The sequence below is a fragment of the Schistocerca gregaria genome, chromosome 8, assembly GCF_023897955.1.
Source record: "Schistocerca gregaria isolate iqSchGreg1 chromosome 8, iqSchGreg1.2, whole genome shotgun sequence".
Classification (NCBI taxonomy): domain Eukaryota; kingdom Metazoa; phylum Arthropoda; class Insecta; order Orthoptera; family Acrididae; genus Schistocerca; species Schistocerca gregaria.
Window position 1 is genome coordinate 341,560,131 of NC_064927.1, and position 27,800 is coordinate 341,587,930.

The 27,800-nt window shown below is 42.0% G+C and overlaps 1 protein-coding gene across 1 annotated transcript; it reads left to right on the forward strand.

Moving 5' to 3' along the window:
• Positions 1–937: 937 nt before the first annotated feature.
• Positions 938–15,594, forward strand: LOC126284919 (cuticle protein 21-like). The gene is made up of 4 exons (XM_049984183.1): positions 938–1,015; positions 7,560–7,886; positions 11,649–11,781; positions 15,049–15,594. The coding sequence occupies exons 1-4, from the start codon at positions 1,001–1,003 to the stop codon at positions 15,231–15,233; spliced, it is 660 nt and encodes a 219-aa protein (XP_049840140.1). The 5' UTR covers positions 938–1,000; the 3' UTR covers positions 15,234–15,594.
• Positions 15,595–27,800: the final 12,206 nt, after the last annotated feature.

Genomic DNA, 27,800 nt, shown 5'->3' on the forward strand with positions numbered 1-27,800 from the left:
TTATGGAATTAACTGCTTCTAGTTGCTGACCTGCTATTCTGTAGCTAAATGATAAGGGAACTATCTTTCTATGTATTCGCAGCACATTACACTTGTCTACATTGAGATTCAATTGCCATTCCCTCTACCATGCGTCAATTCGTTGCAGATCCTCCTGCGTTTCAGTACAATTTTCCATCGTTAATACCTCTCGATATACTACAGCATCATCCGAAATAAGCTTAAGTGAAATTCCGGTGTTACCCACAAGGTCATTTATGTATATTGTGAATAGGAACGGTGGTACGACACTCCCCTGCGGCACACCTGAAATCGCTCATACTTCGGAAGACTTCTCTCCATTGAGAATGACATGCTGCGTTCTGTTATCTAGGAACTCTTCAACCAATCACAAATTGGTCTGATTGTCCATATGCTCTTACTTCATTAAATGACTGTGAGGAACTGTATCGAACGCCTCGCGTAAGTCAAGAAACCTGGGAACCCGTGTATATGGCCCTGAGAGTCTCGTGGACGAATAGTGCGAGCTGGGTTTCACACGATCGTCTTTTTCGAAACCCATGCTGATTCCTAGATTGGTAAATGCTTGGCGGGATGTAAATGTGATGAACAGTCTCGCCCACTAATCTTACGAGTCAGTGCGGTGTCGTACCTACTGTACGGTGAAATGACCCCGCCGGTGGGCAGGCCTCGGTGCGGTGACTCGGAGGACGCCGCTGCTGTTGCGAGAACCTGCGACGGGCGCTTCGCCCACGGAGGGGCCGCGACCTTGCTGGGACAATCGCCGCGCCGCCACGCCCGGGGCTCGCCCGGCCCGGCCCTCTAGCCCGCTCGCTTTCTTTCTGCCCGTTGAGCAACTGATGATGCGAGCGCGCGGCAGCGCCGAGGCGTGGCGTCTGCCCCGGTTGCTCCCCGTGCTAAGTATATAAGGCCCCGGCGGGCTGCCGGTGACACTGCAGTTCGTCACACCTCGGTGATCACCTCCACATCCACACTCGCCATGATGCTCCTCAAGGTGAGTCCAGCCCTGTGAAACAGCAGAACTACAAACGGCCTCTCACACTAACACCATTGTGATATCGGTATGTTCATCTACATTGCTGACGGATAGAAAATGGTGTGTGCTGCACTACAGTTGGAAGAACACATGACTATATCAGTAAATCAGATGTAATTATATGTTCCTCGAGATATACTGAGTCTCAACTTTATCTTCGAAAAGGGTAAAGGCCGAAGTAATCAGTTAACATTTTGTGCCAAGACCAGGACTCGAACAGCAGTGGGACTGGGTTGTGTTGGGGGGAAGAGACCAAACAGCGAGGTCCTCGGTCTCATCGGATTAGGGAAGGACGGGAATGAAATCGGCCGTGCCCTTTCAAAGGAACCATCTCGGCATTTGCCTGGAGCGATTTAGGGAAATCACGGAAAACCTAAGTCAGGATGGCCGGACGTGGAACTGATGGTGATCAACTGTCATCCATAAAAATTCCATTGTCGTTTGGGAACATAAAGTGCACGAATGGCTGCAAACGGTTTCTAAGAAGCCGTAGATAACCATTTCCAGGCAACGATCGGTTCAGTTTGGAATTCTGACCCAGCCAATTCCATGTAAACACAGCTCACACCATTATGGAGCCACCAACAGCTTGCACAGTGCCTTGTTCACAATCTGGGTCCATGGCTTCGTGGCGTCTGCGCCACACTAGGACCCGACCACCAGCTGTTACTAATTGAAATCGGGACTCATATGACTAGATTACTTATGAAGCAACAGTAACGATCCAAAATGTCATTTATTTTAAAATCACCACTTTGAACGTATACAGCAGGCGATCTTCAGATAGATTGCAACATTTTCTGGACAGTGACTGTTGCTTCATCAATCTTGGCTTTGAACAGTGCATAATTTGGTTAATTTTTTCTTTAACTCTTTTGTCAGATTGTTATGAGAATGGGACCTGTGACGTCATATATATTAATAAAAGCGTTGTACAAAGGGTTCCGTAGTTAGAAACAATTCCTTACATGATACGTCAAGAAAAATTGCTAACGGCACTGTTCTATAACCAAAAAATGTTAAGTGTGAGATTCCTTAGTCATTTCAAATCGTGGGAAAGCTCAATGTCCAAAACTCTGTACGCCAATTTTATTTGTTGTCTGAACCACAGGTAGAACCAATAACAATGATTTCTGTACACATAAACCCACTACAGAAAACTAAATGAGTATGAATTTCCTGGACTTGGTACTCAAAGCAAGTGAAGTCACTCCGAGTTTGATAAATACTACCTTATAACTTGTTTCATGGTTAAGTTGAGATTGGATGAATACGTATCTAGAAGTGAAACTTCCTGGCAGATTAAACCTGTGTACCGAACCGAGACTCTAACCCAGGACCTTCCCCTTTCGCGGACCTGGATACATCCCCCAGGCTGTGGCTCAGGCATGACTCCGCTCCGCAGTATCCTTTCTTTCGTAGTGCTAGTCCTGAAAGTTTCGGAGGAGAGCTTCTGTGATGTTTGGAAGTCAGAAGACGATGTTCTGGTAGAATTACAGTTGAAAGGGTCCTGAACCCTGCTTGGGGAGCTCAGTCGCTAGAGCAGTGCCAGCGAAAGGCAAAAGTTCCGATTTCGAGTCTCTACACAGTTTTAATTTGCGACTAATTTTCATATCTGCGCATACTCTGCTGCAGTGCGAAAAATTCATCCTTGAAACATCCCCCAGGCTTTGGCTAAGCCATGTCTGCGTAATATCTATTGTTGCGAGAGTACTAGTGTTGCAAGTATGTTAGGAAAGCTTGTGTGTAAGGTTTGCAAAGTAAGAGATCAGATACCGGCGAGAAGGGGACAGGGGCGGGAGAGGGGGGGCTGGTTTCCTCACTCGGTGCCAGAACGGTAGCTCAGAGTGTTCGGCTAAGGCGCTTGCTCCCTCTGTAATTAAGAAAAAACAGAGGAGTATTCACCAACAAACTTAAGTCCTAAATATTTCATCCAGACCAAATGATGATAACAGTGGCGGATAAAATGAAAAAGGAAAGATCGGTAGAGCACTTACCCAGAAAGGTAAAGGTCCCGAGTTCGAGTATTGGTGCGGCAAATAGTTTTAACCAGGCAGGAAGTTTAGCGTCAGCGCACAATCCGCTGAAGATTCAAAATTTCTGCCATATCTAGAAAGTTTCGTCAATAATGTGCTTGTTTTGTCAGATGGTATTACGACAGCTGAGGAACTAAAACTGAGGTGAACAGTTTTATTATCTTTGTTCATTTTGGAGGAAAACCATACTTCCAGCCCAGAAGTTGCTTTGAAAATCGCCTAGGTGGATGCTATTTCTTAGCTGTTCTGTTAAGCCTTCGAGGGGCAAGGACCTCTGGAAGGACAATGTAGACTTGATGACGCGACCTTGAGTGATTTTTGGCCGTGATGTTTTTACAGCACATCAGAATTCCTAGTGGACATGCACGAGTTATGCGCCATATGCGTCCGCCCCACCGCCCGAGGAACACAGGTTTCCATTATATGCTAATCCGCCATTCTTCAGGGCAAGTACATTAATGTCCGCTGTATGATTCCATCTAAATCTGGCTTGTACCATTCTTTGCCCTGGCTTTGACTGTGTTACTCGAAACGTATTTGGTCCTACCCAATACGTTCACTGCCTACTAATGAGCGCACTTTGTTGCTATGACAGAACTTGTATAGCAGTGTTACACAGCAAAATGCACTGGAACATCTAAGACAGCCGATAGATAAAATTAACTTCAGATGTATTTTTGTTTTCACTTCCAGAAATTCAGCGAGGAGAATTGGTGCTTACTCGTCACCTCTGTTAGAGCCATATTAAAGTAGCGTTGTACACGCCCAAGAGACGTCTGTCTCATGTATTGTCACATAGTATAAAGGACTACTCTGGCGTTTTTATTTTAGTGTTTAAAGGCTCATTGTTCTACATGAGATGTTCCTCCATCGATAGAATCAACTTCTAAGCTATGGTGGCTACTCCAAATATCACATCCAACATTTTTATTGGATTGATTACGTGGTCACTAAACAGTCACAGATTGTAAATGTTGGCATTTACGAGGTGACTTCGCTGAAGTCATTGCCTTATTCAAATAGAAAATAAGGTTAGGAGCTGCGTTGTTAGTGATTACACGAAAAAAGACTGTTTTCTAAAACCAGAATGTTAGTTTCATCTGTCACCCAGTGTATCTCGAGTGACTTTGGACATCGAGTCAAAAGTGTTGCGACGAACGTGGGCGGATATATTTCCCAAAGCAAAACGTTGGGTGTTTTGTGAGTATTGTGTAAACCAACAGAAATATGTGCTGTGTATTGAGAACTAATGTATCTCACCATCGTCAATATATCATGCGTCAGAAGTTGCTATGGGATGCTGAATTCACACATGGTATCAGTAGAGTTAAATTCGGAGGCTTGAAGAATGCCAATCTTTCTAGCTACTTTCATTGCAAAGTATAACGAAGATTTCTGGAACAACTTCTTATTCAATGTAAACTAGGCAGCCATCGAAAGGGTAGTTCCATTGAAGGTGTGGTGTATTCAACCTGAATGAAGTAGTTGGTGCGGTGCTAGTTTAGACTCTATATCTGAGAGGTCAGTTACAGACAAATGTGTGGTGAACACGGTGGGACGTCCTAAGTTAACTTTCCCTAGGGTGGATCTTGTTTTCGCACACGTAGACCACCTCAGTGGACGGCCACACGTGTCCGATCAAAGGACGGTACGTCTCCTCTGCAGAACCGACGGAGCGATTGGGAAACTACCGCTAGTCAGTTTGAATGTGGGACATAACAACCCATTTGTATCAGGACCTAAGTAACCCATTTGTACCAGGACTGCACTGAGAGAAACTCAACCACATGGGCTTCAGCAGCTGACAAAAGCTCATGTCCCATAACCTTCCCATGAATTTGGCATACTATCTTCTATACCAACAATAAAACTTACCATTTTATCCATACTCACAACTCGAGTCATGAAGAATGAAATTATAAGCAACCGGTTGCATAAAAGATATTTAATTTCTTTACCGGTTTCGAGCACTTAGCGCGCTTCTTCAGAGGACATTAATGTGAGAGGTACAACATTCTAGAAAAGGGCACTAAGTGCCCAAAACTGGTAAGGAAATTAAATTTCTTTTATGCATCTGGTTGATTATTATTTCATTAAAACAATGAAACAGTAAAACAGTCGCATCTGTCTGTTTGTTAAAACGCGCTTCCCTCCAAAACTACCAAACAAATTTTCATAAAGTCTCCACAGGTAACTTGAGCGTAGCTTAGGGTAACACGTAGGCTTTATTTCACCAAAATGGGAACACGAAAAAAAATTATCGAGATTTAAAATTTTATTTAAATTCGTCTGCTCAGCTGAGTAGTTCGTATGTAGAAAACGAAGTATGGTAACGTTGGACTCACGAATCTTTAAGTTGTGCATTTCTTTCTATATTTGTAAGTTTGCATCATTTGGCGGTTGCAAGCAGTTTCTATAAGTTACTTCTGGCTTGTAGGCTGCACCAGAGTATAAAATTATCAACCAACGTTTCGATCAGTATTGCAAGTGGCCTCGGATTGCAAAGCAGAATAATTTAGGTGGCCGTGCGGCTCTAGGCACTTCAGTCTGGAATCGCGCGACTGGTACGGTCGCAGTTTCGAATCCTGCGTCGGGAATGGATGTGTCTGGAGTCCTTAGGTTAGTTAGGTTTAAGTAGTTCTAACTTCTGTGGGACTGATGACCTCAGCTGTTAAGTCGCATAGTTCTCAGAGCCATTTCAACCTACACAGAGTATTATCGTACAAAAAAACCTAAGCTGAAACACAAGGTTAAAAATGAACGGAATACAAGCAACAACATTCGAGTTGATTGCTAACTTTACATTTTAAATACATTTACACTAACTAGGAGAATATTTTTATACTGAAGTCAATCAAACTTCCGTAGTTACATCGCACATGGATTGTTTGCGAATCCTCGAGTACTGGAAAGGTAGTTTAATCCTCACATGCGGCTCATTTGTACGCCCCAAGATGCTTTCTAAGGGCTGCTGTCAGTCTTGGCTGGACCGAGAGGCTCAGTTTCTTTGGGCCGCTTCGATCGTCACTGTTTCCTGATGTGCAAAGATATATGCACTAAGGTCTCTCCTGCTTCGTGGCGTATGAAGGCGGAGAGTGGTGCCACAATCACTGCATTCACTTACATTGCTAAGAGGTGTATCACTTTTCTTGATTTTAACACACACTTTCAGAATTATTGACGCTCTAGTGCGACAAACTGACTTCAATGAAACAGCTATCCTGAAATGAGCACATGTTAAGGAAACATAGAGCTGGGACAGCTATTTACAGTTTGAAATCGCCTATTTTTCGTTTTGTTTGACTGAATCGTTCGATATATAATTATATTAACGCGAACTTTTATTCAACAGAAAAGGTGCAAAAAGCAATTAGAATCATATATCTTAACAGAAGTGTGGCTTAGTAATCAATAATTGCCAGGTATGAATCAGTAAAAGTCACATTCTTCCATCGTTTAAGGCTCGAACGTCAGATATGCTCGTAAATCGCTTACAAAACCTCGAAAACATTAACCAGTTAGAATGACACGTTCTTTATTCCACTTTTATCCGTCTTGTCCACTAGCTGTTAGAGTAATATACATTTCATTTTCATACATTTGATGTCCAGAAAAATTCACACCATTACTCTGTATTCTTTCCCATGTTCCTCTTTCCTTCAGCTGTCTACTCCTCTGATTTTATGATTAATCTCTTTGGATTGAGCGGTCATAGTACGTATACAAGACTTACATAATATATACACAAATTTACACACACACACACACACACACACACACACACACACACGCACACACACACACACAGAGAGAGAGAGAGAGAGAGAGAGAGAGAGAGAGAGAGAGAGACAGAGGGAGAGAGAGAGAGAGAGACAGACAGAAATGTAATTGGATATATCTATTGGTGACAGGATAGTGTACTGAACAAAATTAAATCAGTATTAGCGAAATTTGAATGCTAATAATTATAGCTATTACATGTCGTATGTTTTTGGGTTGGTTAGTTCCTCCAAGTACATTTTGCAAGAGGCATGCTTATTTTCCCTTGAACAGCAGGCCACATGATGAAGTGTGGACGCATGTAATCAAAACGGTTAGTCTATTCTGATTAGAATAGTCAACATAGAGGCCCAGTTATGGCTGTGCAAAAAACATCAGGTCGTAGAGCTTGTGACGTGTTTGTGATAAGATTGTTACACGCAGGAAAAAAGTGCAAAGTAAAAAAAAAAAAAAAACCTCACCACACCGAGGCGCGTACATTTTAACGTATCACATTCAAAAATATCTGCACTATATTTGCATCACGTATAAACGCCAGGAGAATTCCGTCACATGACAGAGACCAAGCGTAATTCTGATTGAGTAACAGAAGAAAATAGTTTAAGAAACAATTCGAGGTAACTAGTCGCTTGTGTTGCTAGAGTAGCGTCGTGCCTGGTGGTGACTCTAGTTCCGCTCCTTTCCAGTTGTCGGTTCTGCTGGCGGCGCTGGTTTGCGCGGCGCGCGCCGGCGTGGTGGCGCCGGCGGTGACGTACCACGCGGCGGCGCCCGTCGCGCTGGCGGCGCACCCCGGGCCCATCGCCTACGCCGCCCACCCGGGCCCCATAGCCTACCACGGCGCCGGCCCCATCACGTACACCACGCACGCCGGCGCACCCCTGGCCTACACGACGCACGCCGGAGCGCCGCTCGCCTACGCCACGCACGTCGCGGCGCCCATAGCCTACGCCACGCACGCAGCCTCGGCACCCGTCGCCTATGCCGCCAAGGCTCCAGTCGTTGCGGCCGGAAAGGTACAGCACATGTCCTCCTGCTCTATTGTGTACCACACACATACCAACCGCAGCAAGAAATACTTACAAGGGAAACTCCCCATTGCACCCCCCTCACATTTACTTGTAAGTAGGCACAGTGGATAGGCCTTGAAAAACTGAAGAAACATCAATCGAGAAAACAGGAAGAAGTTGCGTGGAACTATGGAAAAAATAAGAAATAAGCAAACTGAGTAGTCCATGGGCAACATAGGCAACATCAAGGAGAATATGAGCTAACGAATGCCGTGGTCCCGTGGTTAGCGTGAGCAGCTGTGGCACGAGAGGTCCCTGGTTCAAGTCTTCCCTCCAGTGTAAACTTAGCAAAGTTATGATCTGTCCGTTCGTTCATTGATGTCTTTGTTCACTGTAATAAGTTTAGTGTCTGTGTTTTGCGACCGCACCGCAAAACCGTGCGATCAGTACACGAAATAACGTACCTCTCCAATGGGAACCGAAAACATTTGATCGTAAGGTCATAGGTCAACCGATTTCTCCACAGGAAAACACGTCTGATATATTCTATACGACACTGCTGACGGCTGTGCGTCACATGACAGGAATATGTTGTCGACCCACTTAACTTGTACACTTGGCGAATGGGTAAAAAGATTCTTCTACCTTGCCCGATTTAGGTTTTCTTGTGGATTTGATAATCACTCCCAAAAAGTGACCACATCGAACGGACATATAATAATTATCTGAAAATAAAAAACTATTGACTGGCGGGAAGTCTTGAACTAAGGACCTCTCTTTCCGCAGCTGCTGACGCTATCCAGGGGACCACGGTGCGCCTAAACTCACGTTACTCTTGATGTTGGTTATCTTGCAGATGGTCTACTCAGTTTGTATATTTTGCTTATTTTTTTGATAGTTCCACACAACTTCTTACTGTTTTATCGATTAATCTGTGTTCAGTTTTTCAAGGCCTATCCACTGTGCAAACTTACAACCAAATCTGAGGGGGGTGGGATGGGCAGGTTCCCTTGTTAGTAAGAAGTGGCCATCCTGCACCGAGTGCGTTGATAAGATAAACCAATAACTGTGTACGCTATACGAGCAGCAGCCATAAACTTTTAATTATAACCTCGAAAAAATAGATTTATGCAATTACAATTTTTTTAAAATTTGTATGTACAAGTCTAGAGTCTGGGTAAACACTGAGGTTGCGGCGCCACAGTAATGCCGTGCGCCGCTATTGGAGCAAAAACAAAATAATGCAGCTAATCTTTTGACAATTTTGACCGGAATACTCTCTTTGAGATTCTCAAGGTAGCAAGGGTAAGATACAGGGAGTGAAAGACTACTTACAATTTGTGCAAAAACCAGACGGCAGTTATAGAAGTCGAAGGACATGAAAACGAAGCAGTGGTTCAGGAGGGAGTGAGACAGCATTGTATTCTATCCTCGTTGTTATTCGATCTGTACCATGAGCAAGCAGCAAAGAAAAGAAAAGAAAAATTTGGAATAAGGCATAAAGCTCGGGGAGACAAAAATAAAACTTCGAAGTTTTACAACGACTTCGTAATTTTGTCAGAGACAGCAAAGGTCTTAGAAGAGCAGTTGAACGGGAAAGACAGTGTCCTGAAAGGACATCAACAAAAAAGAAAACGACGATAATGGAATGTTGTTGAATTCAATCATATGATGTTGGGGAAATTAGGTTAGGAAATGAAGCACTTGAAAATATCGTCGAGTTTTGCTGTTGGAGCAGCAGAATTTCTAATGATGGCCGAAGTAGAGAGGATGTAAATGGAAACTGGCAATGGCAAGAAAAACGTTTCTGAAGAAGAGGAATTTGCTAGTATCGAATATACGTACATTACACGTCAGGAAGTATTTTGTCAAAGTTTTTGTAAGGGAGGTAGCCTTGTATCGAAGCGAAACATGGACGATAAAGAGTAGAGACTGGAAGTTTGAAATGTGCTGCTTCAGAAAAATGGTCAACATTAGATACGTTGATCGCATAACTAATAAGGAGGTACTGAATACAACTGGGGAGAAAAGAAATTTCTTTCACAGCCTGACTAGAAGAAGGGTTCACTTAATAGGACACATTCCTAGACATCAAGGGTTCACCAAAAATACGGTTCTAATAGTGAAAACAAGTGTGTGTGGCAGGGTGGAGGTAAAAACCATAGAGGAAGACCAAGAGAAGAAAACAGTTAGCAGATTCACAAGGATGTAGGTTGCAGTGGTTATTCCGAGATGAACAGGATTGCACAAGATAGAGTAACATGGAGAGCTCCACGGACTGAAGACCACAGCAACAACATCTGCACTTACCAATGGAATACACCAATTTGTTTTGAAACGTTCTGGTAGATTAAAACTGTGTGCCAGACCGAGACTCGAACTCGAGACCTTTGCCTTTCTTGAAAAGTGCTCTGGCAGAATTGAAGCTGTCAGGACAAGTCGTGGGTCGTGCTTGGGTAGGCAAAGGTGCCAACTTCGAGTCTCGATCTGGCACAGAGTTTTAATCTGACAGAGAGAAAATCTCATGTTTTGTTATCTCTAGCGGCGTGCTGCGGTACTGTACAGCGGGGATTTCAAAGTGAACCAGGGCTGCAGACATATTCTGCAAACCAACAAAAAATAATTAAGTATATTTGTTAGAGGAGTGATTTAACAGTTTACGACCATATCTCACAAATGTTCTGACTGAAAACAATTTTTTTCGACAAATTCTATTGTTAAATTTTGAGAATAGATATTTCAATTCAACTGAGAACAGATTGTATTGCTCTCGTCGTGTGTTTCGGAAAGGAGCAGAAGGGCAACGCAAGTGGTGGCGGCTTTGAGCGAAGCTGTAGTAATGCTGACCCACCGTTACGCATGGTAACGACAACAGCGATGCAAATAACAGTTCAGCCACATTCATTTTGAGCGGACAACATAGAAGTGCCCGCCCACGGTAACTGAGTGGTCAGGGCGACAGAATGTCAGTCCTACGGGTCCGGGTTCGATTGCCGGCTGGGTAGGAGATTTTTTCCGCTCAGGAACTGGGTGTTGTGTTGTCCTAATGATCGTCATTTTATCCCCATCGACGCGCAAAGCACCAAAGTGGCGTCAAATCGAAAGATTTGCACCCACTGAACAGCCTACCCGACGAGAGGCCCTAGTCACACGACATTTCTTTACCAGTAGAGATCCAGTCAGCCCCATTGTTAGCATATCTCACTCTTGGTTTTGAATGTTCTTTATTTTCAAGATAGAAAGAATTGAATAGAAATCCACTGGCAATTGAAAACACCTTCCCCAAATCTATGAATACCAAGTGCGCAACTGACACATGTGTAGATAAAGCTTGAAAATATGGGTTTTGCGGATTCTTAATAAATACTAAAACTGAGTTTAATCAATACTTTTGAAACAGCATAAATCTGTTGCCTAGCATCTCAAAGTGGACTGAGAAAGCAATCTTACCGTCCTTCACTAGTAAGATTACGAAATCAGTTTGCGTGGAGATATCAGATAATTTAGTTCTTGGTTGACTGTTTAGTCCCAAAACTCGTCTGAAATGTTTCAGGGAAACTGTGATCTGACTATAACAGAATGACGTACAGATTTAGGAATGGATTGTGTTTTCCCTTGTGCACATATTTGAAACTTCCAAATGATGCCTCAGTCACCGCGTAGAAATTCAGATATGGCTCCGTCTCACACTCGTTAAGATGCTACGTCTAGCTGGTGGTTTTCCAAGGGAAGTTTATGTAGTGACGACGGTTTGCTGTATCGGCACAGGTTGTAGCAGCTGCGGCGGAGAGCGCAGACTTCGACCCGCACCCACAGTACAGCTTCTCGTACGACGTGCAGGACGCCATCACCGGAGACACCAAGTCCCAGCAGGAGACCCGCGACGGTGACGTCGTACAAGGTGAGGATCAGCTCCTGCTTTCTTCACTCTAAGTTACAACCTTCTCCATGACGAAGGCGTGAGCAGGTTGCCACTGGTGGAGTGTGAAGAAGGTATGAAATTAGCCTCCACTAGAAATATTATATAACTCTGCTCGACTGCCCTGAGGCTGTTACCGAATGCTACAGGTAGTCGTCACCTTACCTGAAACTCGTACACTTGAACAACCAACTCTGGACCGCCTTGTACTCAGGCTAACCGAAATTTCCCCTCACTGCACTCGTAACTTCAAATTTATCGACTCAGTCATTTGCCACTCGCTAATACCAGTCTGGCAGAATCACTTATCAAGTCACCTTGCTGTAGTCTTACAACACTTTGTCAATGAAGCCGATAGGTCGCTTAATACATTTCTTTATTTATATTACTCGCAATCATTTGATACCAAAAAGGGTCATTGTTAAAACCTATGTCTAATCGTGGCGTCGATTTAATTGTTAGTTGACACCCCCATTCGTATATAGCTTTTAATACTGACACTGGAACTTGTTTTGCAAGTTCTAAGTTTCTGATACCTGATGATGGCAGTAGCTGAAACGGCCTAATATAAGTAAAGAATTTTATTTCGCGATGTATGCGGCATTGTTCACAAAATATTCATAATGATCGCAGACTCATACATGAAATTTATTTCCTCTATTAATAAGGTCTACAACAAACTGTTCCACAGCAAAAGGAACACGTCTGGGTAATCCGTGTCGTAAGCGTGATAGTTCCTTCCGTCATCTATGAGGAATTTTCGAAGGAATATTCGTCTTTTCCTGTAGCGATTGTATATCATAGTGGATAATTCAGAAATTCGGTCGCGTGAGATTGAGTTGACAATGAGATTATGAGAGCTTTAGTTTTTTTTTCGTCAGATCGTAAAACATGCATAACGTTGTAAGACTTTTAAAAAAATATAATTATAATTGTATTGTTGGAATATTGTAAGGATAATGCGCTACGACTTAATTAGATACTGTCATAGTTGAGGCTTATAATTTCTGTTGTCGAAAGAAAAATGACAGAACTCTGATTTCTCTAAAGGAACGCTCTTCTATGTACCGTTAAAACTGTGGTATTTCGTAAAACAGTTATCAGTCCTTTTCTGGATGCTGAATAGTGAAATCTTGGTTAAATATACAATTATTTATTAGCTAATTGTTCTTCTAATCTTAATTATACACTTGCGCAACGTGTTGTACAGCATACACTTTCCTTTTTAGCCACTCATTATGGTGCGACAGTGATGAATTTTCGAGACCCTTGTAAGTTTAACCGGTTATCTGACCATATAACATACTTATTTTTCCACTAATTTCAATTCCGTTCTGGGACAAATGTAATCAGTATCCAGGGAGAGAATGCCTTAGCGAGTCTTCGTTCAGGTGATCACCATTAAATGAACTTTTTCTACTAGCGGAAGCAGAACGAACTATGTTCAGCATTTTAATTGGGAATTTTCACGCAGTGACTTAGAAAAGATGACAACTTACAGTGAACTTGCTTTGAGTCGAATACAGTGGCTGAGTTTCCAGAATGACAGAAACACGGTTGTGGACTAAAGATGTGCGTAAGAGAAAATCTGACAAATATGTGTCTTCCGTCAACATTTAATGTACTTTAAGAATTGCTTCGAAATCTCTCCGTTCAGTATTTAACGAACCTCTAATGACATAATGAATATGTAGTACTCCTAGATACATGTCATACGAAATAAACTGTGATATTATCTCGAGCTACATGATACGCTAACGTTTTAGTTTTAGTACCCCTAACTTTTAAGTTTGTGTGGACATCGCGGTGGCTATAAAACTATAGAGTCTTATGTCTCAATTGGCTGTCAAGAACCATCGGTGAAGAGAAGTATTAAAAACTCTATGGTGGATACTGAGTGGTCTATCGAGTGTCACGTACTTCATTTCGTTTAGAAAGAGATACGTTCCAATTTTTACCCTGAATACTGAAACCCGCTGCTACACTTGTTGGTTTCACTGACAAAATTTTTTATCGAAGCATTCCCTGTGCTGTAACGGAAAGTGACTGGACTTGCGATTCCCTCTCAGAGAGGTCACAGTTCGTAGTAACTGACGGAAAGTCATCGAGTAAAACAGAAGTGATTTCAGGCGTTCCCCAAGGTAGCGTTACAGGCCCTTTGCTGTTCCTTATCTATATAGACGATTTGGGAGACAATCTCAACAGCCGTCTTCGATTGTTTGCAGATGACGCTGTCATTTATCGACTAATAAAGTCATCATAAGATCAAAACAAACTGCAAAATGATTTAGAAAAAAAAAAACATCTGAATGGTGCGAAAAGTGGCAGTGGTCATCCACATGAGTGCCAAAAGGGACTCGTTAATCTTCAGTTACACGACAAATCAGTCTAATCTAAAAGCAGTAAATTCAACTAAACACCTAGGTATCACAATTACGAACAACTTAAATTGAAAAGGACACATATAAAATGTTGAGGGAAGGTTAGCCAAAGGCTGCGTTTCATTCGCAGGACACTTACAAAATGTGACAGACCTACTAAGGACACTGCCTACACTACGCTTGTCCGTCCTCTTTTAGCACATTGCTGGGCGGTGTGGGATCCTTGCCTGGTAGGACTGACGGAGTACATCGAAAAAGTTCAAAGAAAGGCAGCACGTTTTGTGTTATTACGAAATATGGGAGAGAGTGTCATAGAAACGATACCGGATTTAAGGTGAAAATCATTAAAAGAAAGGCGTTCTTCGTTGAGACGGAATCTTCTCTCGAAATTCCCATCACCAAATGTCTTCTCCGAATGCGAAAACATTTTGTTGGCACCGACTTACATAGGGCGGAACGATCACCACGAAAAAAATAAGGGAAATCAGAGCTCGTACGGAAAGGTATGTGTTCATTCTTTCCGATCGCTGTACGAGATTGGAATAATAGAGAATTGTGAAGGTGATTCGATGAACCCTCTGCCAGGCACTTAAACGTGATTTGCACAGTATCCACGTAGATGTAGAGACAGTGACTTGTGAAAACCGTGATCGATGCGAGAGGCGCACACGGATATCTCTGTGGGAAAAGGACACCCTACGACATACGTCGGTCTTAGCAGTCTGGTTCAATACAGAGAGCCTGAAATGAAGGCTGAATATGATGGCCGTTATGAGCATGTAGTCCTTACGACTCGCGAACCCAGCTGCCGTACCTCTATTTGCTGCACACGGACTGATGGAGTACTGACGCCCCGTTCATCCTGCAGGCGTTTACTCGCTGGTGGAGCCCGACGGCTCCAGACGCACGGTGGAGTACCAGGCTGACCCGGTGAACGGCTTCAACGCGGTGGTACACCGCGACACGGGCGCCGTCGCCGTCGCCAAGCCGGTGGTCGGCGTCGGCAAAGTGGTGGCCGCCGCCCCCGCGCTCCAGTACCTGAAGAAGTACTAGGCGTGCCGCCCACGGCACGGCAACGCCTTCTGCGGCAGAGGACTCCGTAGGCTCCGCCAGGTGGTTCGTGGACGTCACACGCTAGGTATCCTGCGTCCCAGCAGCCTCAATCCAACTTGGACAGGAGCCTCCGAAGTCGTCGGGAGTCGTCACAGTAGCGATCGGAACGTAGTCGCCAGTGCGCTGCTGTGACACCAAACGTCGCAGATAGCACGTTTAACGGCTCTGGATACGGCGATGGATACTGATTTCTCTCTCGTCACATGCTCAACTGCTCTGCTTTTATTTATTTTGTAATGCGAAGCGCTCTATGCATGTATCTATCCTTTTTGTAAATAAATTTCACGCTTCAAGATTCGAATACATGTGTTTTTCCTTCAAACATCTTGTATTATCATTAATAAGCGCAAATCAAATCGTGTGTGAAAAATATTGAGGATGTTTATATATGCTAAACATAATTCAAGTGTGGGGACCATTTAGAGCTATATGAAACAGAAAGGTAAAACTTCAGCAGCCAAGATCACTAACTTCAATTTTCTTTTTTTGACCGGTTTCTGCAAATTTAAGTTGCCATGATCGTGTCTGTAAACCATACAGATCACAAATTACAGTCCTAGGCAGGTGAGATACAATAACATATAGTAAAATTTTTTTCACAGAATGGATACACACCACCTTAAGCAAATACATCTCAGTACACCTCCATTAGATGACAAGTCGTGATACATCATTCCAGGAACATGTAGAAACTTATACATCAGCCAGTCAGTACTAACACAAGACTTTCATAAAATAATGTGCATATTGCACCGACTGTTGAAGTTCGTATTTGCAAAACAGTTGAAAGGAGACTGAGGGTCACATGTCAAAGCAAAGATGGTACGAACTACCAGCAAGTTGCACTGTAGTAGTAAACATACAGAAACACAGTCATAACATATAAAGCATTAGGAGGAAGTTACAGCAGAGGAGTAGACAGAATATTGGTTCAAATGGTTCTGAGCACTATGGGACTTATCATCTGAGGTCATCAGTCCCTTAGAACTTAGAACTACTCAAACCTAACTAACCTAAGGACATCACACACATCCATGCCCGAGGCAGGATTCGAACCTGTGACCGTAGCAGTCGCGCGGTTCCAGGCTGAAGCGCCTAGAACTGCTTGGCCACCGGGGCTGGCGTAGACAGTAGAATGCAATATATATAGATAGATTTTAGTGTGTAGTTGTATGACACAATTAATCCAAACCCGAATGTAATGAAATAACAAAATTCCTCTTAATAAAAATTAAAAAGGATTTAAATTTAATTTTTGTATATAATTTGCACTGCCTTTTGCCTATACAGTCAGAATAGTTATGAGGCAAGTTGCAAAGAAAGAAAACAAACTGGCGTAGTCCGTTAATAAGATTAATTGTTGTGGTCTTCAGTCCGAAGATTGATTTGATGCAGCTCTCCATGTTACCTTATCTTACGCTACCCTCTTCATCTCCGAATAACCCACATTTCTCTGACTCTGTTTACGGTATTCATCTCTTGCTCTCCATCCACTCTTCCCTTCAATACTAAACTATTGGTCCCTTGATGCCTCAGAATGTACCCTTTCAACAGATCCCTTCTTTTGGTCAGGTTGTGCCACAAATCCCTTGTCTCCCCTATACTGTTCAGTACCTCCTCATTATTTACCTCATCGACCCATTTAATCTTCAGCCTTCTTCTGTAGCATCACATTTCGAAACCTTCTATTTTATTTTGGTCTAAATTGTTTCTTCTCCAAGTTTCACTTCCATACATGGCTACACTCCAGGCAAATGCATTCAGAAAAGACATCCCAACACAAAAATCTAAATTCGATGTTAACAAATATTTGTTCTTCTGGAATGCTTTTCATACAATTAATCCACGTTTTATATCGTCTCTACTTTGGGCCATAATCGGTTATTTTGCTGCCTAAATAGCAAAACTCATCTACTATTTTATGTGTCGCTTTTCCTAATCTAATTCTGTTAGCATCACCTGATACATTCCACTGTTCTCGTTCTGCTTTCGATGATGTTCATCCTATATCCTTCTTTTAAGACACCGTCCGTTCCATTGAACGGCTCTTCCGAATCCTTTTCTGTCCCTGACAGAAGTACAATCTCATCGCCAAACTTCAAACTTTTTGTTTCTTCTCCCTGCACTTTAATTTCTATACCAAATTTTTCTTTTGTTTCCTTCACCCCTTGTTCTATATATGTACAGAATAACATCACGGATAGGCTTCAACCCTGTCTCACTCTCATCTCAACCACTGCTTCCCTTTCATGCCCCTCGACTCTTATAACTGATGAGGCAAGTATAATGTGGAAAATATGTCGCCATTTAATCATCTGAAAAGCCGCGCGTAGAATCGCGGCTGGGAAGGGTCTTGGTGCTCGGTTCCTATTTGAGCAAAGAACATGGTGACCAAGTTTTTAGCTTAGCCGAGACCAGCGGCCATTAATATAGCAATACGAACATATGTCTTACTGTGGCTATTTTAAATATATTAAACAATCTTTTAACCTAGCTCCCAGGCCTATTGTACGAATCGATTAATTCATTTTGAAAAAGATTTTAATTTGGCTTAAATTAATTATCAGATAGTCCACAATTTTTTGTGCACTATTCGGATTTCACGTGCAAAAACAGAGAAAAAAAATTTTTACTGGGTATTTTAAGGCGCGCCACTCACATACTTTAAACTTGTACGAATCGTTCAAACTTTGTATGAAAGTAGATAAATGAATAACGTCAAAACGATGTTTATTTTATCCAATAATCTGATCCGGTTTGGAGATAGGATCATTTAAAGTCGAGTTAACTCTAACACATAAAAAGAAAGTAACCTGTTCTAATTGTGATTGTAATGTGCAGTCTATATACATTACAGATCCGATGATGGCAACTCAGAAAAACAGTTGTTCAAAACTTATAATCGGCGATCTTGGTTGAAGTTTTTACTTTAGTATTTCGTATTAAGAATATTATTGTACCTACCTTCAGATTCGTGACATCGTTTCCTATCTCTGATGTAAATTATTTTATACCCAGATCTATTAGTCCTTGCCCCCATAAAAGAGCTTGGAATCTCTGATGGAAAACTCTATTTTTCGCATCTGATGCTCATTATTTAGTACGTGTCGGTGTCGACTGCTAGTGATGATGAAGGCGCAACCAGACTGGAAACTATCGGGAATCGAGCGGATGTCATGACGCTGTCAACTAATTTCCAACTTCGTAACAATCACAGAAGACCGCTGACACATTGTATGACGAATAGGAACTCGAATCTGTATTCTGATATTACCGAACGACCTGTCCAGGCCCGCTTTGAGGCTCATTTCCCAAATTCAGTCAACGGGTGAACGTATTAATGAGCTGACCTCCCAAGACGTCTCGTTTCGGGTTGTGCCGAAGTCATTCTTTCATTATAATCAGTGTCGCGGGGAATGTTAGTCCCGCAAGCTACAAAGGAGAGTTGATGAAGACCTAAAGAAAAAAGGAGAGAGGTATTGGCAGATTGAAGCTGTGAGTGGGCTCTATAACAGTAATGTTCGGAGTGTCACTAAATAAGCTAAATACACTGCTGTAGCTGAGCGCATTGTCAGCGGAAAGCCCAGGATCAAAGCTGTATTTTCGAGTCACGGTGCGGCAGGCAGGTATAGCGTTCCAGGGAGATTTTCAATATCGTAACTTACACTGCAGACGCAAAGATTCTTTCTCATCACTGTTTTTCTATGAAACGACAGCTGTTGAGCTGTTTTGGAACTTAACACTCTTGAACGTTTCTCAGTAAGTGTTGAACTATGTGCTTCTAGGAAATTCAGTTTAATATTGGATGGCAGAAACTTCAATTCGCTGCGTGTTACACAGGCGAAAAAATGCATCATCTAAAAGGTCAATGTCATTTTATTGACAAGGAAGTCAATGTCATTTTATTGAACAAGGAACGTGACAGGTCGATCATTATTGTAGGCTTACATCATTACAAATTCTGATCAAATGGAACATACATGTGACAGTAAAGGGTGCCCAAAATATTGCATCAGGACACACGGCACTCCCGCCTGGTGGCAATGCAGCCCGTGTATTCTTGCTTCAAACGATCGTAAAAGTGGCGTATGACACCTGACGGTAGATCGTCCCAAGCATCTTGCGTCTTTTGTTGCTATTTGGCAGTGGTTGATGTAGCCGCTGGAGAATGTTCCCACTTCATCATGTCCCATGCGTCTTCAACTGTAGAGAGATTTGGCCGTCTTGTTGGCCAGGACAGTTGTTGAACACCACGAAGAGCACACTGCGTCAAGCACCCGTTTATGAAAGTGGAATGTCCTCCTTAGAACTACACTTTCTGTCGAAGAAATGGCAGTAAAACAGGTATAATAAGTTGTGCAATGTAGCTAACACCAAGTGCTTCACCTTTACAAGAACACCAAATGTGACCGCAAGCTGCAACTGATGAGCTCCCACCCTCTCCACATGAAGCTTCGAATATGACGAGTGTGTCGTGGGCAAATCCGCTATGGAATTGACAGCTCACCAGGTATGCGCCTTACACGTGTACGTCCATCAGTCGTATGTGGGCAGAACCTAGTCTCATCATTGAAACCAGAGCGCCATTCCTCACACAAGTCAACCCTCTCACTACATCACAGTAACCATGCATGGGGGTGTTGTGGAATGTGTGGTGGCCAGGCAAAGACACACTGATCTGAGTCCGGTTGCAAGTGGGCGGTTCCCAATGGTTCCTGATGACGCAGTAGGTGCAATGTGTTGTTGGATTTCGTCCATGGATCATGACTGGTGACCATCACTACTCACACAGTATGTCGAACTTGACGTGCGTGTAAACTACACAGACGTCCAGAACGTGGTCTACATATGTGGAAATCTGCCACAAACCAGTGTTGTAAGCAGCGAAATACCGCCGATATGTTCTATCAAACACGTGCAGTAATCCGTCGATACGTCCATCCAGTTTCCTGCAGGTCTATAATGCTACCCCGTTCAAATGGCTGAAGCTGTTCAACTAAAGAGCGTAGTCGGCGTTCGGGTATGGTTCTAACCTGGAAAGAATGTTGCAAACGCTGTTCACCTGAAATATCAGCAAATTACTGCCTGCATAGTCAAAACAGACAGTGCACAAACAGGCTCCCTCAGCGCCATCTGATCGGCCATGACCGTGACAAATGGATCTGTAACACTACAACCCATTCCTGGTGCCACTAAACACAGTCCTTGGGAGTGTTAGTTACGTCTTTTTCCCGTCAGCGTAAGACTATGTTACATGTAATCTTCAGTCCATAGAATGGTTTGATGGAACTCTCAGCGCTACTCTATCCTCTTCATCTCCGAATAACTACTGCAACCTGCGTCTGATTTAACATAGTCTCCCTCTACACCTCTGCCCACACACACACACACACACACACACACACACACACACTTCAGTGCCAATCTGACGTTTCCTTAATGCTCTCTATCAGTCTATTACTTCTCTCATTACAGTCAACTTGGGCCATAAATTTCTTTTCTCCTGAATTCGAAACTGTACCTCCACGTTAGTTACTAGGTTTACCTATCTAATCTTCAGCATTCGCCTTAGCACTACAATTGAAAAGCTTCTGAGCCTCGGCGCTCAATGCGAGGGGACGGTTTCCTTCAGGTCGTTGTGTGAATTTCGTGAGGTCGAGTAGAGAAACTAGCAGCGAACGAGGAGACACGCCCTGGTGGCGGTCGTCAGAGGGAGTTGAGAGGAGTGCTGTGGACCCGCTCGGGGTGTGGAGCCCTGCCCGGAGTGAGTCGGCTGCTGCCGCCTTGGTCGGCTGCGATTGTCTTTGTCTGAGGTGGTCCGAGCAGCTGTGGATTGGTTGCCTCTTGTGTATTGATACTACTGTGTATTCTGCGTGATGGAACCAGTTCCGGCGATAGGTAACGGTGAGCTTTGCTGTTCTTTAGACTAGTCTGAGTGTAACGAATGTTTGTGAAGTGGCGAACTGGCTCACAGGCTGGTTGTGAATGTTTCTCATAAATCGAGCTTAATGCTTGGAACTGTGTACGCTGGTTAAAAGTATCACAAGTGTTATAGGCTCGAGCGTACGTTTGCATGAGACTTTGTGGTATAGCTTGGTCAGCTGAGTTACATGGGCTAGTCTGTTAGTATTAGCAAATACGAGGGTCATGCAATATTTAAAGAGACAAATTGGTCTTGGGAAAAAACTGTTTGTACAGCATGTTTGGTACTTTTACGGCTTCACGTTGGCCTAACTGGGATGAGCCCTGATCAACTGGTGTATCAGCGTTGTTTTGTTTGTTGTTGTTGTGGTCTTCATTCTAAAGACTGGTCAGATGCAGATCTCCATGATAGTCTATCCTGTGCAAGCTTCCTCGTCGCCCAGTACCTACTGCAACCTACATCCTTCTGAATCTGCTTACTGTATTCATCTCTTGGTCTCCCTCTACGAGTTTACCCCCCCCCCCCCCACGCTGAGGGTATATCGCTACATAAATTTTGCTCACCAGATGGTAAAGTTTCTCAGGGCTAGCTCTCCCAAGGCTATCAGAAGTTCTAATTGAATGTTGTCTACTACCGGGGCCTTGTTTCGACTGTGGTCTTTCAGTGCTCTGTCGAACTCTTCACGCAGTATCATATCTCCCACATCACCTTCATCTTCATCCCGTCCCATTTCCATAATACTGTCCTCAAGTACATCGCCCTTGTATAGGCCCTTTATATACTCGTTCCACCTTTCTGCTTTCTCTTTTTTACTTGGAACTGGGTTTCCATTTGAACTCTTGATATTCATACCAGTGGTTCTCTTTTCTCCAAAGATCTCTTTAATTTTCCTGTAGGCAGTATCTATCTTAACATGCCTCTACATCCTTACATTGTTCTCTAGTCATCCCTGCTTAGCCATTTTGCACTTCCTGTGGATCTCATTTTTGAGACGTTATGAAACGTCCCCTTAGAAAAATTGTACACGACTGTGCTTAAACTGACACACAATATTTTTAGCGCAACGGAATCTGACTTTCAAAAATCCCTATAAAAGAATGGCCCTGACTAACAATAACCTATACGTTTCACAAATCACTTACCTCACAAAAATCTTCGTTACTCAAGCTACTGCAATACAGCGAGCGCCACTACTGCCAGCTAACTAAAAGATTCAAACTACGGAAGTCACTAACTACTGATAGGCACAGTTAGCAAATGAAAGATTTTAATAGAGAACAAACAATGTATTTACCTTAATAGTCTTAATATATATATCTGTTCATGACACCAATTCTTACAAATTTCAAAACTCCGCCATCTCTCTCCCCACGTCCACCACTGCTGGCGGCTCACCTCCAACTGCGCAACGCTACGCGCTGTTCACATCCAGCTGCCACTGCCCAACACTACAATGGCAGACAACAATGCAAACCAGCCACAGACTGCACATGGCACAGCCAGTGATTTTTATACAGAGCGCTACGTGGCGGCGGCGTTACCAATAAAAAAACCTAAACAGCCTACTTACATAGCCCTCATGCTCCCCACAAAAAATGTACAAATTGTTTTGGGCAGTGGCCAATACAGATATGAAAAATTTTTTCATAATTACAATGACAAAGAAATGAAATGCACACACTTATCGATACAATGTTGGTCAAAAGCTAAAATTTTCTCACAGTCCATAAAGACAGTCCTGATCATTCATCAAAGTAAAATTGCAGTGTTTTTCTCAAAGTCTGAGTAGTAAAAGAAAATGCACACGGAAGTAGTGGATTTCCATGCAGTCTTGAAGAAGCAGTGCTGTCCTTCCAACGGAAAGATAGTGCTGACTCTTGACATGCAGACAGGTAATGGACCACAACAGAGCAAACCCACAGCAGAGTCAGTCGAAGTTTTCAAGAATATTGGTAGGTAGGTCGTCACAGAGTAGACCCATTGTAGTCCTGGTAGAGATTACGGTATTGGTGGGCCACCAGAGGTGCAGACCCACTGCAGTCCTTGTAGAAATAATGGTATCGGTGGGTCGTCAAAGGTGTAGAGCCATTGTAGTCCTTGTAGAGATGGCCAGCAGCCATCTGTTTGACTGTGCAGGCGCACAATCACCATTTAAGAGTCTTGCGGATAATAGAGCAAGTCCATAACCACCACTTGTGCACTCACAAAAATTGTTTTTGAAATGTCCTTACAACCAGCAATGCTGTTATCCAGTCCCTTACTGAATTATTAACACACGTGCAAACACTATCAGTCCCTACTTCTCACATATATACTATGACCAACAGAAACGTGTGCAGTGAAATGTAATTTACAAGTTACTTAATTTGATGAACTGGTGTCAATTACAATTTTATAACATAATAATATAATAACAAAGGTACAAAATACATCTTTAAAGAACATAACAATACAGATAACATTTGTAGTAATACAGGCTTTACAAACGAATCGAAATAACAAATACATCAGTGTTACAAAAATTACGACATAAGTACATACATAAAAGATCAGAATAATTTTTGAAACATCAACTTCACACGTGAGCATTAGAACAAAACAGAATAAATAATGTGTAAACATCTTTACTAAGTAAATAACATGTTATTAATGCAAATTATATTTGAGGATAACAGTATTCCTCATCATAGTGAATGTAGCTTAGTATTACAAGGGAAAAAATTCTATGAAACAGTACACAGAGACAGGAAGAAAACAAATACACAAGGGTACACAAACACATAGTGGGATAACACAAAAGGAAAGGACAGGGTTTGTTTTCAGGGTAACACTTGGTACTGCAGTCCAACCCAAAACTTCATTCCACAGATCTTTCGTCTTATTTCAACATTTGTTTATACCAAAAAAATCCTATCCAAGCATGCTTTCTGTATTTATATGTTCACATATTTCTTACCTCATCATTTATTTTCCAGTATCTTACCTCATCATTTACTTCCAAGAGAATCCTACCTATACCTGCTTTCTGTACATTTTTTGTATAACCTCTCAGTGCATTTCTTCTAATTCATCGCAACTCATTCTTTTATTTAGGCTAGCCCCTCTTAAGCTAACTTAAATCTACTGAGCTCAGATGCTAAACTAAGGGATGAGGCAATGCAGCAGCACAAAACAAATTAACACAAACAGCAATGACAAAAAAATGGAAATTGGCAAAGCAAGCAGCAGCAAATGCAACAACTTATATCTAAACATGACAAAGCTCAATCAGAAAAAATATTACAGTAAAAACAACAATGCAGATTAGGGAAATGTCTGTTCATATCTTAATGTCTATATATGTAAAGTGGTGCACCACAAAAATAAAGTTATTATTTACTGGATCTGTAGGCATAAAATATTTATATTAGTACATCCATTAAATTTCATTGTAACCAATGCTGCAGTGCAGCTAGAAACTAGGTATTACACAAAATAGGCGAAGCAAGACGTGAAATGTCATTCACTAGCCATATGGCGTTTTGGGCGTGTCGTATTTGCGACGCTTTCTACAAAGAAATGTCAATAGCGAGGATAATGGCCCCCTTTTTTTTCACCTGTGTCTCTGAAAGGCACACACTAATGACTTGTTTCTAGGTGACTGTCGCGCAGCTGGGTGCCCATGACGCATTACCGAAATATTTCCGACACCAGTTTCCGCTACAGTGGCAGTCTCATATAAAAAATTTCAAAGGTCAAGAATTTGCGTTATACATCTGTAGAAAGAAAATTCTATTGATATAACAGTGTCCAAAAAGTTTTCGTAGGCATTGTAATACATTCACACATTTACATACATTTCATAACTCTTAAAGTACGATTCTTGGTTTCCAACAACCTTTTTCACAAACCAGGGTCCCTAACCACTACTCATTATTCCTTGCATTATTACACATATACATATTCGTAGACACTTCTTCAATATTTCATCATAATAAATATGTAGCATAATCAAGTAACTCATATAGCATCAGCATATTGATCATAAACATACCGCAACAGCATAATACACATAGTCATCATAATAATAACATCATAACAACTCAGTCAACTCACAAAATCGTCGTAGCTTTCTCCAATAATTATAAAACCTAAAAAAATTCTCTGCACATGTCAAAAGTGTCATCTACCTCAAACGTACTTTAAAAATCATAATCCCATACCAAATACATCATTCAAAGCTCTCATAGTGTCACAATGGTTCCGAAAAAGTATGAACAGTTCACAAGGTACAGACAAAATACAATTTCGTAAGTGTGAAGTTATCCAACTGTGTAATTACGTAAACATCTGTCACTGATGTAGTAAAATGAATGTTTGTTTCTCCCAGTTAAATGATCAGATAGCTGTGTAATTTAAGGTGTTAGAGAAATATGGTACCGATGTGTGAAGTTGTATAAGCAAATACCATATTAGCCAGGGCTCCTTGTGCTTGCCATACACATGGTACACAAAGTAAGCGTGTACCCCCCTGAGGATTAATGTAATTATATCCTCAGGTGTTACAGATTACAGCAATGGAATGAAATGTATCACAGAAAACCTTTCTATCATTGTACTTCAAATATCTTTAAAAATAAATGTGTTAAGTACAAAATTAATCACTCAAATACGTGTACTGTAGCGATAAACTGTGCGTCTTGTTGTAAGATAATTATGTGGAAGTGTCGTAGTTATCGTCCTCTGTAAGCAAAGTTCTGCTGAAGTCAATGTACTTACCTCGTAATAAACGAAGTGAATTGCTTTGCGTATAAATATCTTAGTTATTACGCTTATTGCCGTGATGAAGAAAGTACTGTGCTGTAACGTATTGCTGTGCTATGGAAAAGGCTGTCTAATTGTAGATATACCACAAAAGTTACCACTAAAACATGCTTTACTTTCCAGAATAATTCAGAAAAACTGTGCATATATAAAACAGATTTACCGCAAAAGCACAATGTAAATTGTGTCACACATTAGTAGCGTCGTGATATAATCGTGTAGCTATCAAAGAAACCAAACGCTAAGTCATCTTTAATCTCACAGAAAGTACTTCAGATAAAGAATGTCTTTTCAACTGAACCAAAATGTTGCATTAAAACTTCATTAACAGTATATGTTCTAAGTATGTAAGCCTTATAGTCGTTACGTAATCGTGCAACTAACAAGCAAGAATGTACAAATAACAAAACTGTGTCGTCTGTTCACTATAACGATACATTCATAATTTCTGTTTAAAAATGTTCCCTATGTTCCAGACTGGGTAGTTAACTTCAAAATATTGTTGCATGTTAACAGTTTCTCAATGTGACAAAGCATGTTTCATGGCAAAGACAAAGTTAAAAAGCAGATTATATTTCAATAAACGGTTTTACATGTGAAATGTGGTGTAAACCTTTAGTCTTCCTACTATGTAGAGCTCCAGCTTCAACGGAATTATCATGTGGTATATGGTACATCGGTAAGGAATCCTCAAATTTTTCTCAAGGTTAGCGTCTATGTTATTTTTCGCGGAGCCAGCCGGCGCACGTGGCTCTACGCGGTGCGAGTCATTGTCTGTCTTTTTGTTGGTGCCCGTCGTTACTGGGATTAGGAGACCTAACTTCTACAAATTCACCTTGCCGAGAGGGCCCTGCTCTGTTTGAATCCCGCCAGTTCGGATGCAATTCAGGTCTGTCGTTACGAACATATAGCCTGTCGTCGTGTCGGTAATTTCTGTAATTAATTTCTTGTCGGTCACGTGGTGGAGAATTTCTCCCTGAATTATCACTGCGCGGAGGACCGTTGCGTCTTAAGTTATTCTGTCTCCCTTGATAATAATTATTTTGGTTCCCATATTGTCTGTTTCTCTGATTGTCTCTGTGATAGTCACTACTGCGGAGAGGTGATCTATCCCTGTAATTATTACTACTCTGCCAACGGTTGTCATACAGGTGGTGTCTGTTTTGGTCACGATTTGTGTTGTGAGAATATCCTTGTCGTCTCCAGTTATTATTTCGTTCATCACGGAATTGCGACGGATGCGACCTGTAATTGTTGCGCTCCTGTTTTCGCGTTCCGCGATTGTCAGTGTCAATTTCCAATTCTTGTAGGAGTCCCTGAAAAGTTTCAATGTCGTCTTTGCATCGTCCTGCTAAAATAATATGCCGTAAATGTTCAGGCAATTTGATTAAGCAAATGCAGATGAGTTCTGATGGGCTGTATGGGTTTGAAAGATACTGATTCTTATGTAACATGTCTTCGAAATATTTGACAAGACTGGAAAATTCAGATTGTTCGAAATGTTTCATCATTATGATGCTATGTTTTACTCGGTCTTGTGTAGCTTGAGACCAATATGCTGAGAGGAAGGCATAATAAAATTCTCCTTCACTGTGACAATCGTGAATGACCGATCGCATTCTTACAGCTGGTTCATTCTCCAAGTAGCCACACATAAATTCTAATCTGTGCTCTAATGACCACTTGGGAGGAAAACAATGAGAGAATTGATGGAGCCACGCTTGTGGATGAATGTCTTTGCCAGAATTCTTAAATGTTTTGAATTCACGTGCGGTAATGAA

Excerpts from the sequence above, each read along its gene's own strand:
- LOC126284919 (XM_049984183.1), top strand. Across the intron at positions 7,887-11,648 it reads CAGTCGTTGCGGCCGGAAAG|GTTGTAGCAGCTGCGGCGGA; the intron begins GTACAGCACATG and ends GTATCGGCACAG. Across the intron at positions 11,782-15,048 it reads CGACGGTGACGTCGTACAAG|GCGTTTACTCGCTGGTGGAG; the intron begins GTGAGGATCAGC and ends TTCATCCTGCAG.